The sequence below is a fragment of the Crocodylus porosus genome, unplaced genomic scaffold (genome assembly GCF_001723895.1).
Source record: "Crocodylus porosus isolate Cpor-Errol unplaced genomic scaffold, CroPor_comp1, whole genome shotgun sequence".
Lineage (NCBI taxonomy): Eukaryota > Metazoa > Chordata > Crocodylia > Crocodylidae > Crocodylus > Crocodylus porosus.
The window spans coordinates 16,297,906-16,313,623 of NW_017728922.1; the positions used below are offsets into that span (position 1 = coordinate 16,297,906).

Here is a 15,718-nt window from a genome sequence, read left to right on the forward strand (position 1 = left end):
GGGAGTGGGGAGGTTTGCTAGGAGCTGGGGGTTTTGCAGCCAGCTGAGAGTTGGGGGGGGTTGTTTGCAGGAGCTGGGAAGTTTTGCAGCCAGCTGGAGGTTTGCAGTGGGCTGGGAGCTTGGGATTGGGGGAGGGGTTGTGTTGTAGCTGGCTAGGAGCAAGGGGTTTGCAGCCTCCCCACTCTGGGCTGGAGTGCCAGGTTGGCTGCACATGGAACCCAAGCAGTGCTACTGGCTCAACCAGGCTTGGCTTCTCCATATGCAGCTTCCCTTAAGGACCAATAGCTGATTCACAGTCCTTGTACAGCCAGCCAGGCGGCCACTCCACATCTTCCCCCAACACCTCCCCACTCCCTCAGCCTCCCATGAGAGTGTGTCCAGCACCCACACATACACATGCATGCACACCCATATATGTTCAGAGAGGTATGTATACTCATGTATATATGCACAGGTGCATACATACATATGTGAACACATACACAGATGCACACATGAAAGAGGGGCACCAGGAGAGCTGGGGAGACTAGTGGGGAGTGAGTGTCCTTTAATTTTAATCACAGATATTTTATCAGAGAATTTGCAATTTTTTATCAGAGAAAACTAGGATCCCTGGTCATAAATGTAGAATTATGACTTTATTACTCTCCTCCATTCATGCTAGGAGGAGACATTCTGTTAAAAAATGTTACCATGACATTAGGAAAGAGAACATGGGATATTATGGGCCAAATACATTTCTTCTAAGTGAAATCTCTTCTTCCAATTTTAAAAGCAGTGCAAAAAGCCTACTTTAAGATGTGACATTTCTGAAATACTACTTTACATGCATAATATACTGACAGGTATAGAATTAACTGAATTTCTTCAAATGTATGGTGGAATTTTCATCATTTCTGTGATTTGTCTCTGGAGATAAGTTATTGAGGCATTTGATGTTGTATGTATGAACTATGACAAGGTATCTAATTGAATTGAACATTTGTAAATAAATATCACTAAGTCTTACAAAGGTGTGACTGAATATATATTCTAAATCACATACTGGTTGGGAACCACATTCCTTTTTCAAAAGGTATTAGTGTGGGGAGAAGGTGAAAAAACAGGACCTGCAAAAACCTATTCTTTTCTAGTTTCCAGCAACCCAGGGAGAGCTTGGATTCTACTGCACTCCCACTGTCTCTTGCTCTGTGTCCTGCTTTAGGTCTCCAGAGTTGCTAGGATTAATGTCAGAAATTAGCCATCTCTCCTTCAGACTCCAGTTCTCCTGACAGGTTAGGCTTGAATTTAGCATAATATCTGCTTCTCCCTGGGTTCAGGTTCTTCGGGTCTCCTGCCTGCTTTTCACCCTTTTATTTATGGAGAGTGGAGTTTCTGCCACAGAGCAAAGTTTCATGATTAACAGACACAAATATGGAACTTTCCAAATGGACATAGTCGTTTCTTGGTAAGCTAGCAGTCCTACTTATCTTCACCAGTACAACTTGACCTAATTTTTACCTGTTCATGGTTAATAGCTAAGATTTCCGGGGAGAATATTAAATATTCAGCTGTTTTGTTTTTTTTCAAATACAGAGGGACTGCTGTGCATTCTTTAGTGTAAGTACTGGATAGATACTGCCTCCTTTTAGCTCCTTTACATCTTTTCTTAGCAGGGTGGCCAGAAACTGTTGGTTTTAACTTTCACTTCAATACTGGTTTGCACTGAATTGAAATATGGTTACAGATTACAGTGGTGTTTTGTCCCAAGAACTTTCCATACTATTCTTTAACATAGCTTATAAGACTTCATGACAAAATAGGCTAACAAAAGAAATGCAGATTAGGGTAGCACGAAACCATATAAATGACGCATCACCTTTTATTTTTCTTTTCCAGACTAGTAGCAGAATGGAGACTTTCCCGAGGTGTCGAAGAACAGACACAAGCTTTCTTTGAAGGCTTCAATGAAATTCTTCCACAACAGTACTTGCAGTACTTTGATGCTAAGGAGCTAGAGGTGAGGGATTTTGGGAGGTATTCATGGGCACAGTTGATATCAAGTTTAACAAAAAGCAAATGTCTAGTTATCATTTTATAGAATAGCGCTCAGTGATGGTTGAAGTAACTGATGGTGGGAAAATGTTTTGTTAAACATTTTGGCCTCATACAGACATTCAACTTCTCCTGGGATTCTCTTGCAAGAGAATCCATGAGTGTACAGATGTTCAGGATTTTTCTCCTTGAATAAAAATGGCCACTCCAAAAGAAAAATAACCTGGGAACGGCCAAAGCTAAATCATCTGAGAAGAGTTTCTCCTAGGAGAGTAAATGTCTATACATGCCTGGCTTCTCTCAAAAGAGAACATGGTCCTCTAACATCCCTCACCCCAGGGAGATGTGTGTTGCTCACAGGACTTTGCTGCGGCCGGCAGGACCAGAATACACCCCCTTCATAACTCTGACATGCTACAGAGAAACCCAGGCTGATCATGGGCAGTCTGGGGTAGCCAATCGGGGCCACCCTCTGCACTACTGCCATCTATCTGCAAGGGATCCTGCAGAGCATGCAGAGATGTGTGCATAGGGCCTTCCTCTGCTTGCATTGTCATCACTGCAAACTATTCACTCTTCGGGGCCTCAGGATTTGAATGTCTGTGCATTCTGTAGGGTTGTTTTTTTCTACTAGGAGAACAAACGTGGGTGAGTTATCCAAGATTATTCGAATGTGTGTACACAGCCTTTATTTAACATATTCCCCATATGTACATTCTCAAAGGCCCTCTCTAGGTTCTTATTGTATAGATAAGTTATTTAACAAAAAAACCCTAGCAGCTCAAGTTAATTTCATTTAAGGGTAGCCTGACAATGCAGATAGTGAAACAAATATATAAAATGGTTTAGCTAGCACATAAAAAATCAAGTGTAGATGAGGTTAGTATCTAACACAGCTGACTTGAACTGAAAATTGGTGATATCTAAAGAATCTTCTATTTCCTTTATTTATAAAGAAAAATAAAATGGTATGTACAAAGGAGACAGCATGGTTTACCACAGGGCACTTATATTACATATTTCTTTGTAGCTGCATTATAGACTTGAGGTTCACATAAAAAGTGAACACACAGTCATATTTGGTATTTCCAAGTTCAGCACAATTGGTATCCTTTGCTATAGCATGTGAAAACCATAGAAATAAAATAATACTGTATGCATTTATGTTTATTCCCCCCCATAAAAAGGTGCTTTTATGTGGAATGCAAGAGATTGACTTGAATGACTGGCAAAGACATACCATCTACCGGCATTACACCAGGACAAGCAGGCAGATTGTGTGGTTTTGGCAGGTTTGTATTTGAATTTTGCTTTACTTTAAAATGTAAAACATAGCTTCATGAGCAGAAATCAAAATTGCAAAACATCTGTTACCACTGCACTTTACTATGCAGTTTGAATGTGGGTTAAGGCAAAGAAGTTCTTTTAGTGTAGAGGTGTCACACACAGCCCGTGGAGCCCTGCCATCCAGCCCCATCACTACTCCTGGGTCTGATCTGACCCACACAGGACACAGCATGTAGCTGTGGCACAGGACCAGTCTGCGGACTGGATCTGGCCCATGGGCTCCTCTCCACCCTCCCCCAGCATACCTGATCCAGCAGCCACTCAAACTGGTCTGGCACCCGCAACATGAATGGACCCTGGGGCAGCTGGAATGGGTGCCATATGTGGCAAAGTCTGGCCAGAATGGCAGCTGCACTGCATGTAGTGGCCACCCCAGTCAGACTGTGCTGCACATGGAGCCTGCTCTAGGACACACAGTGCAAGCAACATTCTTTCCATCTGGTCTGGGACCAATACAGCACACAATGTATGCAGTGCAGGTCCCAGATTGGTTGAAGCAGGCACCACTTGCTGCATAGTCATAGGGTAGCTGGGTTGAACGCGAGAAGCTGCACATTCTGGGCAGCCATTCCGCACAGCTGCTGCTCTGGTTGGACTACACTGCATGTGGTACCTGTTCTAGCCACTCCAGGATCAGCACCACAGGCACCAGGCTGGCTAGAGTGGCTGCCAGATCAAGTATTGACGTGTACCCAGAGAATGTCACAAGAAAAATGCCTAACCACCTCTCACTTCAGTTAACAGGATATGTGCCATCTTTGCCACAGAGATCCAGCATAGATGTTACCCTGAGCATAAGCTACCATTTTGATCAATTATTTTATTCCTTCAGAGATTGTGAAAGTAATCACCACACCAGTTGAAACTAATGCAGACACAAGGAGTAGGCTTGGACAACAACCCAAAACCTCCTCTCCCTGTAAAGTTTATTAGAACTGATCCAAGCTGTCTTTGTCATTGTATGCCACAATCCCATGACACCCAGGAAATTTAAAAGCCTTCCACTAAGCTCACAGCCAAAAAGCTGACATAAACATTCGTCTTGTAAAGACTGCACAATTCTACCAGAGTCCAGTAGCACCTGCTAGGTGGCATCCAGCCAAACAAATCATTCAGTGCCAACCCTTCAAACCAAAGTTAATGTACATGTTAAAAACTATAAAGAATTTTTATTTGCCCCAATATACTACCCCCATTATTGATGGCTTGCTTTTTAATTTGGCAGTTCATATTTTTGGAGCCATCTGTCTTAATGCTTAAGGACACTCACCTGTCTGCCTTTAGTATCACCATGTGGCAAGTATTCAGTATCAATAGCTGTTTGACGTTCTGGCCTTAGAAGAATAATGTTTTAAACTAGTCCAGTTGCTTGTTTTTATCCATCATAGCCACTCGTTGACAATGCTATGACAGTGTTTGAAACAAGTTAAGTTATAAATGTTAAGACTGAATATTCAGCTCATCAGGAAATCATTTTCAACCTTAAGTGCCTCCAAGAGAAATGGAAAACAGTGCTTTAAGGAATAATATTTGTATAGCAACTGAAGAAGCAGAACTCAATAGCCATCATGTTTCTTAAAACCCTGCTTGTTAAAACAGTTGTCCCAGTTTTTTCTAGAGGTTTGCAGCCATGCCTGCCTTTCCATCATACAGTCTAAGCCACATATAGAGGGCTTATTTGGCAGCCAGTAAAGTACCCAGTTGCAAAGAGGTAAATTCATACTGTAAACTCATACCTGAGGTAGACAAGTCCTAGCCCAAGCCTTGCAAAATGTTGGATCCATCTCAGTAAGTAACACAGCAATAAGCCTTAATGAGGTATGAACAGCTGACCCATCATCTTCAGCAGAAACTAGCTATTAGACTTAAATAGGATTAAGTGCTGCCTTTAAGCTAGAAATCAGCAGGATTTATTGAATGGCTTCTCATTTGCACAATTCATATGGCTGTCCATAATTACCCACAGGCATCCAAGTGGCTTATGCTGTACATTTTTTAAATAAGTCCTCACAGATAAGAATTTTGACAGATTCTAAAAGTCTGAGGGTGTTTATAGATGTGCCACACTAATTAAAAGTGCATGATCATCATGTGTATCTGTGTCCCCACACTGAAAAAATGGCAGCAGGGCACTTTGAGCTAAAGCTTATTCAAGCTTTAGTTCAAAGTGCCCTACTACCATTTTTCAGCATGGGGATGCTGATACATGTGACATTGGAGGCTGCTGGAGCGTGTTAATTTCCGCACTCCAGCAGACTTGATTAATGGAGTCTGTTCTGATGTGCTGGATTTACAACACATCAAAGCAGCCTCCCTGCATGTGTGTAAGTGCCCAAAACGTCTATAAATGTGAAAATGTAGTTGCCTCACCAATACTGCTGTTCTTCAGCTTGATGATAAAGTATTCTATATGGTCTGCTACAGTGCAACAAAGCTTAGAAAGGCCTGTTCCTTCAAAAAGGAGGAAACCTGTTAAAACTTGTCCTGTCAATATAGTTAGTTCAGCATTCTTGACTCTTCCAGATGTCCAAGCTCGAGTTGTATTCCAGACTCCTACTCAGTTGTCCCCCTTCCTTTAGGGCATTCCTATGAAATATGAATCTGAACTGGTGATGCAACAAAATTATGTTGCTAACAACCATTAATATGTGACAAGCCTGAAATTCATTTCTTCAGTTTCTGCAGCACAATATGTATTCCCTTATAATTCCCACGGCCTTGGAAAACACGGTTGTTGGCTATTTGAGTTGTATATCACTGCTTAATTATCCAGCCAGAATATAATCTTACAGTTAACAAAATTACTTTGCATTCTCCTCATCTTCCATTATTAATACAGCCACCACAGTGAGAGTATATTCCAAGGGAGATTACATTCCTGTTATAACAATAGATGCCCAGTTTTTTCAGCCAGTGATCAAAGACTATCAAGTGAATATCAAGTGTATATTATTCCAAGTGGAGGTGATTGCATTATTGTATTCAAAGTCACCTACATCCCCATGTGACCTAGCCTCCACCCCCACTCCTGTCATCTATCAAAGGCCAAGAGGGCAAGCCTTATGAGGAGAGGCTAAGGGACTTGGGACTCTTCAACCTGGAGAAGAGAAGGCTCGGGGTGGGGGGACTTGGTGGCAGCCTACAGGTATATCAGGGGGTGCATCAGGACCTGGGAGAACAGTTGTTCACCAGGGCTCCCCAAGGGATAACAAGGTCTAACAGCCACAAACTCCTGGAAGGCCGATTTAGACTGGACATAAGAAAAAAATTCTTTTACAGTCCATGTGTCCCAGGTCTGGAACAGATGCCCCTCAGAGGTGGTGCAAGCACCTACTCTGGACTCATTCAAAAGGTGTTTGGATGCTTATCTTGCTGGGATTATTTGACCTCAGCAGACTTGCTGCCTATGGCAGAGGGGCTGGACTCAATCTCATGAGGTCCCTTCCAGCCCCTAGTGTCTATGACATCTCTTAAGTGGAGATCATAATGTTCCAATTTTATGAGTTGCTGTCAAATTAAAAGCAGTGTGTAAAATATAAAATTATTACTTCTGTGGAAGCTTTTCACAGTATTGTAATTCATTTGTTAATGTATAATTGATGCTTTTTTTTGAACATATTATATGTATAGAATATGTACCTATATCTGTTTCATATGCATCTTCTTACAGTTTGTAAAAGAAATTGACAATGAGAAGAGAATGAGACTATTACAGTTTGTTACTGGCACGTGCAGATTACCTGTTGGAGGATTTGCTGACCTCATGGGTATGCAGAAGAATCCTTCTAATATATTATCTAATATTTTAAATTGACAGAAGTACTGTTTGATTATTTATGACCAGCTGCTTTTATCATGAATTGTACAAAATATATTTACTTTAGCTAGTCTCATAAATTCCTCTTGTAATTAAATTACAACAGGCTGGAAAAAAACATTATCGATCTCTAGTGCTGCTATACCTCCTTCAAGTGTTTCTTTTAGTTCGTGTATTTCATCATGCAGATGGTTGATCTGGATAGAGATGAGTAATTGGAGGCTGATGGCTTTATTCTTCTGTTGTCCCCTAAAGATAAACGTGTCTTACTGAGATGCTTTATATTTGATATGAATCTTAATTATTTGACATCTTAAGAAAAGTAAGATATAACCTACACATTCTTATGTCAACTACAAATATTAATGAACACTTTTTTAAAATGCTTGATTTTTATTGCAGGGAGCAATGGACCCCAAAAGTTCTGTGTTGAAAAAGTTGGAAAAGAAAACTGGTTACCTAGAAGTCATACTTGGTGGGTACTTGTTAGATTATTATTGTGTTTCTAATAATCCTTTGCAACCACAACCACTACTCCACTTATAACATTTTAACAGAGATTGCTCCCCACACCTTGCATCCCCACATGCCAGATCCCATAGCCACTGTGGGACCCATGCTGCGTGTAGCAGCCACCCCAGACCAGCTGAAGCAGGCACTGCATGCAGTTGACATCCTGAACTGGCAAAGTAGTCACCACTGGCACTGAATCCAACATGTGGAGAAGGGCAGATAGGTCCTAGACTGGCCCCAGGTGTGTGCAGTGCAGGTCTTGAAGTCAGTGCCATGTGCAGCCTGGGTCCCAGGCCCTGCACACAGGCCTAGTCTGACACACATGGCATATAGATCCACTCAAGCACCATGGGCCAAATGATGTGGCTCCATGGGCTGGACCTGGCACACAGGCTGTATTTTAGACCTCCATGGGGTAAGGAATCAGTCTTAGGACTTGCTTGTTTTTTTTTGTTATGCATTTCTGAAGTTGTCTCCCATAATGGCTTTCCTAACTAGCAGTAGCAAACACTGCATGCTGCAGAAGTGCTTTATGTGTGAAACTAAGAAGAAACTGGTGAGCATCAGACAATCCTAATTGGTTCCCTTCTGCAGCTGGATTGACACTGTGGTTGTCTCAGTTGATAGTATGGAGCTTGGCACATCTGGATAGACATGCAAATGTGCCAGAATTTATGTTGTGTGTCACTCATCAGTGGTCATTAGAGAAGGAACAAGTGATGCATACTGGGGCTGTGCAAAGCTTTGGTAGCCGATTTGATTCGGAGGCGATTCGGCCCAATTCAGGGACCGAATCTCCAAATCTGAATTGAATCAGGAGACCTATTAAAAGCTCCAAATCGATTTGAAGCACCTGAATCAATTCAGAAAAGATTTGGCAATTTGGCCATAGACTAAACAGGCAGCTGAAACAGCTGCCTCCAGCTGATAAATCTTTTGGAGTTGGGGGGGGGGGGAGAAAAGGAGCATGGGGGAGGGAGGGATTGGGGCTGGGGTTGGTACAAGCTGCCCAGCCGGGGAGGGAGGCGGGGGGCACTCAGTAGGGGCTCGCTCTGGGCAGAAGGCAGGAGGGCATAGCCAGCACTGCTGCACCCACATCCCACAGCCCCCCGCCCTGGCTGGACAAGTCGTGGCAGGGCAGAGCCTCCACTCCCAGAGCAGAGGCACCCACATCCTGCACCCTTTTGCACCGGCTGGCAAGCCGTGACAGTGCCCCACTTCTCCATGCCAGCTGGCAAGCAGCAACAGGGCGGAGTCCCCACTCCCAGCACTGATGCAGGCACAGCAGAGCTGTAAGCGGGGGCTCTGCCCTGCTGTGCTTGCCCAGCAGGGCATAGCCCCCATTCCCAGCACTGCCGCACCCACATCAGCACTAGGAGCGGGGACTTTGCCCTGCCACCGCTTGCCAGCCAGTGCAGGGGGACACAGGATGCAGGCATGGCAGTGTTGGGAGTGGGGGCTATGCACTGCTGTAGCTTGCCCCACTTCACCTGGAGCAAGTTACACCTGCATCCTGCCCCCAACCCGGGCTCGGCAGGTGGCAGCAGGGCAGAGCCTCCACTCCAAGCACTGCCACATCTGAATCTCATACCCCCTCACCCCAGTAACACACCCCCTCGCCCTGGCAGGGTAGCTTGCCCAGCCCCAATCCCTCCCTCCCCCGTGCCCCTTCCCAACCCCAACAAATGTACCAGCTGGTGGCAGCTGTCTGCTGCCTCTTTAGTCTATGGCCAAATCTCCAGGGCAGCAACCGAATCTTTCAGATCTGATTCGGCCACTTCAAATCGGGACAGTGATTCGAATCTCCGAATTGAATCACTGTCCTCCAAATTGGCTAAATCCAAAGCAAATACTTGCCACTTCGCACAGGCCTAATGCATACACTGAGAAGACTTTTCATGCTATGAGTAGAGATGCAGGCACATTATCCTCAGCCCTTTTGTCCCATATTTTATTGTGACTAATCTGAAAGTATGAATAGTTGCAATTCTGATTCCCAAGTATTTTTTTGTACAGCAGGTCTTTCCCCTACCACTGGACTTGCCATAAACAAGGCCTTAATTTTAGCTCCCAACCAGCTGTCTTGTGTAAGAACATTTCTAGAAAAAGCAGTGTGATCATTGACCCTGGGGCATCTAATTTTAAAATAAGTAATTTTTAACTAGTGCAAAATTTTCAGATCTGACATTTTCAAAAATGACTAATATTGGGTAGCCAACGTGGGATACTTTAACGTTGGGGAATCTTATTTTGTAGTCAGCTCCACTGTAATTGTAGAAAATAAGGCTCTTATAAAGTGAGTCAAGCTTTGTACCCAAAAAACGACACCCTTATTCCCTAGTCATCTTTCATCAGCGTGCAGACCCTGGTTTTCAGTTAATTTTCAGAGAGGTAGTTAGCTGTGTTAGTCTGAAATGAAGCAGAAGGAAAGGCAGGATAGCATCGTAGGATAGGTACATGCATTCAAAAAGCCCAAGGTGGAATCGATCTAAGTTGCACGTTTTTCTGTAAGCAACAGTTTAGATCAGTAGTGAACAGCACACACGGTGTGTTTGGGAGATGCAAATCTTAGACCAGGTTCTGCCATTTCTAAACCAGTCTGCGTGCCAAACTTCTGTTCTGTTATGGGTATAGATTAGTTTCCAGTCGCTTTTACCGCTAAAAGTGTAACATCTGTACCTGGCCTTAGAGACTGATTCAGAGAAGCGTAAACTTTCACAGGCAACAGTCTGGTAAGTCAGACGCAATGAAAAGTAAATTGTAGGGGTTTTCTTCCATCTAACCACAAAATAAATACCTGTGAACTCAGTATCATTTCCACTCTGGATTGTAGGGTGTTAAAAATATCCTGTATGTTTGTTCAGTTATTCATGGCTCAGCTCTGTTAACGGAACAGTGGAACAGTCATGTTTGGTTTGTGGGATTTGGGAGGTTTTATATTCCCATCCTAGTACTCAAGCTATTTTTTATTTTCAGTTTCAACCGCTTGGATCTGCCACCTTATAAGAGTTATGAGCAGATGAAAGAAAAATTATTGTTTGCAATTGAAGAAACAGAAGGTTTTGGGCAAGAGTAACCACCTGTGTGAATTTGCACCTTGAAGAATGCTGTTTCAATGTGCGATTTGCATTCTTCACGTCCTCTGCTTGTTGCACACCTCATTGTAAAGTAGATTTGACCTGGATTTATTTAAATAATTACTCATGTGTAAGTAAATGGATGTTTTCTCAGATTTTATCCCCATTACTTCTGGATTTCCACTGGGCACTTCCAGCAATCAAACCTGCAAATGATACAGCTGCAAATGAAATCTGACCTAACCAGAGATTTAAAATTGCTCTGAGCACTGCTTTATTTCATGGTCCATTGATTAGAATGCATCCTTTATGACAGTTTTTTAAAACTGGTCTGTCTTTCCTTTTGAGTAGCATTTTTTGCTACTGAGGCACTGGGAAGTCTATTGGTAGCTGCAATGCTGCAGCATTCTCATAAGCCTCTTTACAGCAGTGTTATTAGAGCCAGCTTGTATTTAGCCTCTGGGTACTTACTTTAAGCAGATTCCATTACTTATGCTCTTGTTTCTAGTCGAAGATTGGCCTGACTGTTTTTCTCATGCTGGAGTTTGCTCACATGAGATTTGATTCAAACCATTGTTAAGAGGATGTAGAAGTATGGCACAAGTCTATGGCATATCTTTTTTTGTTCTTAAAATATCCTATTCTAGCTTATTTTTATGTCTGCCAGAGTTTATTGGTACATTTTGTGTGCCCTCTCCTATCTCAGAACAATTTTAATCCTTTTCTGTGTAATACATGCATATACAGGCATGCACACTCAACTTCATGTGCAACATTAACACTGTGGTACTTTAACACACATCTTGCAAAACACAGGACCACCTGGGATTGCAAGGAAATGCACTGATTAGAGTCCTATTAATAGATTGCTGTTTCCTGTCAGATTGTATTAATGGGAAGTAGACTTGATGTTACTGTTAAGTTTTGCAATCATATGGTTTCTTGTAAGGTTTTATCTGGTGTCAGGAAGAAGTATAGCAGTGCAGCTGGATTCTAAAATGTGGCTATAAACCAGCCTCAAATTTCTGTCATTTAACATTTTGGTGGAAAAATGACATGCAGTACTTGGCTTACAGACTGTCACAATTTAGACAGTTTTGGCCCCGATTAGACTTCTGTATGTTCCTGTATCCAGAAATTCAACAATTCTCAAGACGTTTAAACTAACTTCAGGCTAACTCATCCCTGAGTTGCCTTTAAATAGTAACTGTTCTAGTGTTTACTTACTCTGATTTGGACTGATGCATCTTTCACTTCCATTTATAATTCACTAGTATTTAAATTATTTGAATTGTCTGGCATTTTACATTGTACTTCCCCTTCTGGAAAGAATGCACTTTCTGGGTATGGTAAACTTTCTCCTTTGTCTTTCCCTCCCTTCAGATTATTAAATTCCAGTAGGATCTATAGAAAGAGAGATGGCACTTGAAATGGCAATAGTGTATGCTAATGAATATCTTGCAGTGTAAGACTAGCAATAGAAGCCATTTGAGAAGCTTCTAATATTAGAGCTGGAACTGGACAAATGAGGGACTGTAAGTCTGAAAATGTTACCTTCCTGTTATCCCTACCATCTAAACCCCAAGGAAAGGTTGATCCAGGGCTAGAGAGAGCCAGAACACTAACGTTTTATAACCTGATTTACTGTGAGGTTTCTCTGTCCCAGATCATGTAAAGGGATCAATTCTCCCTCAGTGTGTGCTTGTAAGGGAGAGTACTTAGATCCCTGAGTGTTTTACCCAAGATATTCTAAGAAATGTATGTAAAAGAATTGTTTTTACAGAAATGGCCCAATTCTATCATTTTATTGGTGGGTGACAAAAGATCTGACTTTATTGTTTTACCTGGAGGTACATCAGCCAACTACCAAAACATCTGATGGCTATTTTGCAACATATGTCTTATGTAGAAAGAAAAAAACGCCTTATAAATATTTTTCTGTTGATAATTCTTATAATGAAGTCTAGTTATCTTAACGTATTTACAGGAGAGATAAAATTAAATTAATAAAAATAATGCAAGATTAAGCTATGGAATATAGTTTATGTTCTACATAAAGTTTCATGATTCATGTAGGGACCTAGAAATATTGTTAATGTACAAATATCACCCAAAAGGCTTTCTGCCCTATATTTTTTAAATAAAGAATAGTTATAATTGAAACAGCCATAGCCCTAGTTCTATAGGGTGCGGCTGTTAAATATTTTTATGGTTGAAATGTTTAGTTCAGAAAAAAGGTAAATGCTTGTATATATTTTTGCAACCTGGGATTCCACTTACTCCATTTCTTCCTTTAATTTAAATGGCATGTTTATATGTCTTCACTGCTGTATTAGAGTGGGGGAAAAGGGGGCTGGATATCCCAAGCACCAGAAGTCATGTGCAAATATTGCAAATAGAGAATACTTTACTGACAAATAAATTTGTAAAGTGAAATATTGAACTTTGACCAGAATGTTAACATTTAAAAATAGGTTTATTCTAAATGTTAAATTAGCAATATTTCTGAAATCCAAATTAAAAATTGCTTTTAAAACACAATTTGCTTTGTAAGCATTGTCAATGCTAACATCTGTTAATTTTTTACAGCATGTTATGTTGAAATAAAAAGGAAATAATATGAGTAATTGGTGCACTCTTCTGCTCTTTGTGGGGAACTGGGGGAGACGGGAATAAGCCCACAAAGTGGTGTGCCAGGTGATAAGCCATACTGACTTTGGACTCCCAGTACAATTTTCAGCAGAGATTCTTGAATATGTATCTGAATTTCTTAAGATGAATTAGCAGCCTGTGATCTGATATTCTGCCTCTGGTGTGTTCAGGAATACCAACTGATCCAAGCGGAAAAGGCCTTATTTTTTTAGTCGCTCAGGAAATATTAAAATATTAATGAAATGAGCAGTAAATAAGTCATTACTTTAAATTTGCTTCAGTATGAAGTTTTATATATTTTTAATGTATCCATTTGCTTCTGTAAGAAAAAAATTAAATTTGTGAGCAATTTACTGGTATTTTTATTATACTTAAAATTAAACTATGGTATTCCCCCCTCCTCTTTCAGTTCATGTTTTTCCTACTTCCTGCACTGGATTTGTAATTTAAATTCCATCCACCATACTGGTATCTCCAGGCCCTTTTATATGGTGTCTTTTCATTTTCTTTCCAAACTTTAGTTTATGTATATGTGCTCTAGTGAACTAGTACATGAACTGGGATCAGCAGCACTGGATTGTAAAATACTGTACTGAAATTCTATTGTTGAATTTTCCTTGAACTGTAATTTGAAATACTCAGGTAACTGTAACAGTATCTCAGTAAGTCAAATACTTTTATAAAAGTACTTAAAGAGCTGGTCTTCCTGTCATCATTCCTTGCTGGTATGAAAACTATGTTTGAAATTGAATTGAATTTGTCTGCTCTTCTTTCCTATAACCTGGTTTGAAACCTTCTACTTAGCAAGTCTCCTTGGAAACAGTTCACTTACATGAACAATTTTGCCATTGTTAACTCAGTGAAGTAATCATGTTATTCCAGGTTTGTTCTAGAACGTGAGTGATTTGGTCACAACTGTAATTTAGAAAAATTACTTTATCCCCCCGTATCTCTAAATTGTTTTTTATAACCTTTGGATCCCACCTTTTGATGAGAATGTTGGTCTGTCAACAGTTCAGGTCTGAGTACACTGCAGAACCTTAAAAGGACCAAGCCTAGACCACAGATACTCAACTAAAGTGCTGCCATGGGTTTCCTTGAGATCTTTTCAGGGGTACCATGTCATGTTAGCACTGTAAACTGCACAAGTATAATTCAAAAGGTAAGCCCCGAGATTTCAAATAGGCATCAAAAACATTCTGATTTGTTGGGGTCTTTCTGAGTTCTTTCCAACATGAAGAATTGCTCTATTGTTTTTCTGTAGTAAAAAAAGAGTGAAAACTAAGAGCTGGCATTCTCTTAAGTAGTGACTTGAGTCTAAAAAGGTTAAGAAGAGAGTGGCCTAGACCTTGAAATGAAGGGAGATGACATAAGAAAAGACTGCATGACATCTTCAGCATTACCAATTTTGTCTCTGCTTCCAGGGTGATGCATGATTGTGACCTAATATTACAGTTCTTCCTGGAACCTGTGTGGACAGGAAAAGAAAACAGCTATATGGAGGAACATGTTTTAGCACAAGACATGTTTTATGCTACTTTTGCATTATTGATATTATGTGAGTTCCCTAGCTCCTTCATTTAAAACATGAAATGGTAGGATGTCGTTTCATGGGGCCTCATCCTATTTCTGTTTTTTTTTTTTTTCCTGCATATCCCTATACAATTTGGTACAAATTGACATTGACCTCACTGAAACTCTTCTGGAAGCTCTTCAAGATTTGCAGGGTTAGTGCAGACTGTAAAGCTGGGGGATAGGGAATGAGAATGGACACACAAATAACAGGAGAAGAGATATTATCATCTGTGATGAAGCTGCACAAGCCCAACGCAAGAGATGGAGAACCATTAATTAGATTCCATTAATTACCTGTGGTTAGGACTCCGCTGTTGGGGAAGATCAGACAATGAAATTCTAGTGCAGGGTTCTATGGGGGTAGAACAGTCATTGGCACAAATTCAGCCTTTTGGTCCCAGTGTACTGCTGTAGTATCAAGTTAAGTACTGGTTCAAGAATGCTAGGACCTTCACATCAGCCTGGGCTAACTGACCCATTCTCTCCCTTTCCTGCAGGATTATTTCATGTCCTCATGAAAGTAACAATTCCATCCTGTTGTATTCTGTCAAAGCAAGGGTGAATCTTCACTTGAATTTGCTCCTCTGCCCAGCCTTGCCCCCATCATATCTACAGACTGCAAAGTTATTTAAAGGATTTGTCAGAGGGGTTTCCTACTTTCTCCAAAGCATCCGATAGCAGATCAGATCCTGCTAGAGGCTCA

At 41.2% G+C, this 15,718-nt stretch overlaps 1 protein-coding gene across 3 annotated transcripts in view; it reads left to right on the forward strand.

Annotated features, from left to right (window-relative positions):
* Nucleotides 1–14,136, forward strand: part of ITCH (itchy E3 ubiquitin protein ligase) — a 129,995-nt gene extending 115,859 nt beyond the window's left edge. For all 3 annotated transcript variants that reach the window (XM_019539727.1, XM_019539728.1, XM_019539729.1), the window contains 5 exons: nucleotides 1,879–1,999; nucleotides 3,222–3,326; nucleotides 7,052–7,148; nucleotides 7,601–7,673; nucleotides 10,688–14,136. In XM_019539727.1, the coding sequence (XP_019395272.1) occupies nucleotides 1,879–1,999; nucleotides 3,222–3,326; nucleotides 7,052–7,148; nucleotides 7,601–7,673; nucleotides 10,688–10,787 (496 nt within the window). In that variant the 3' untranslated portion in view covers nucleotides 10,788–14,136. The remainder of the gene's footprint in view (nucleotides 1–1,878; nucleotides 2,000–3,221; nucleotides 3,327–7,051; nucleotides 7,149–7,600; nucleotides 7,674–10,687) is intronic.
* Nucleotides 14,137–15,718: the final 1,582 nt, after the last annotated feature.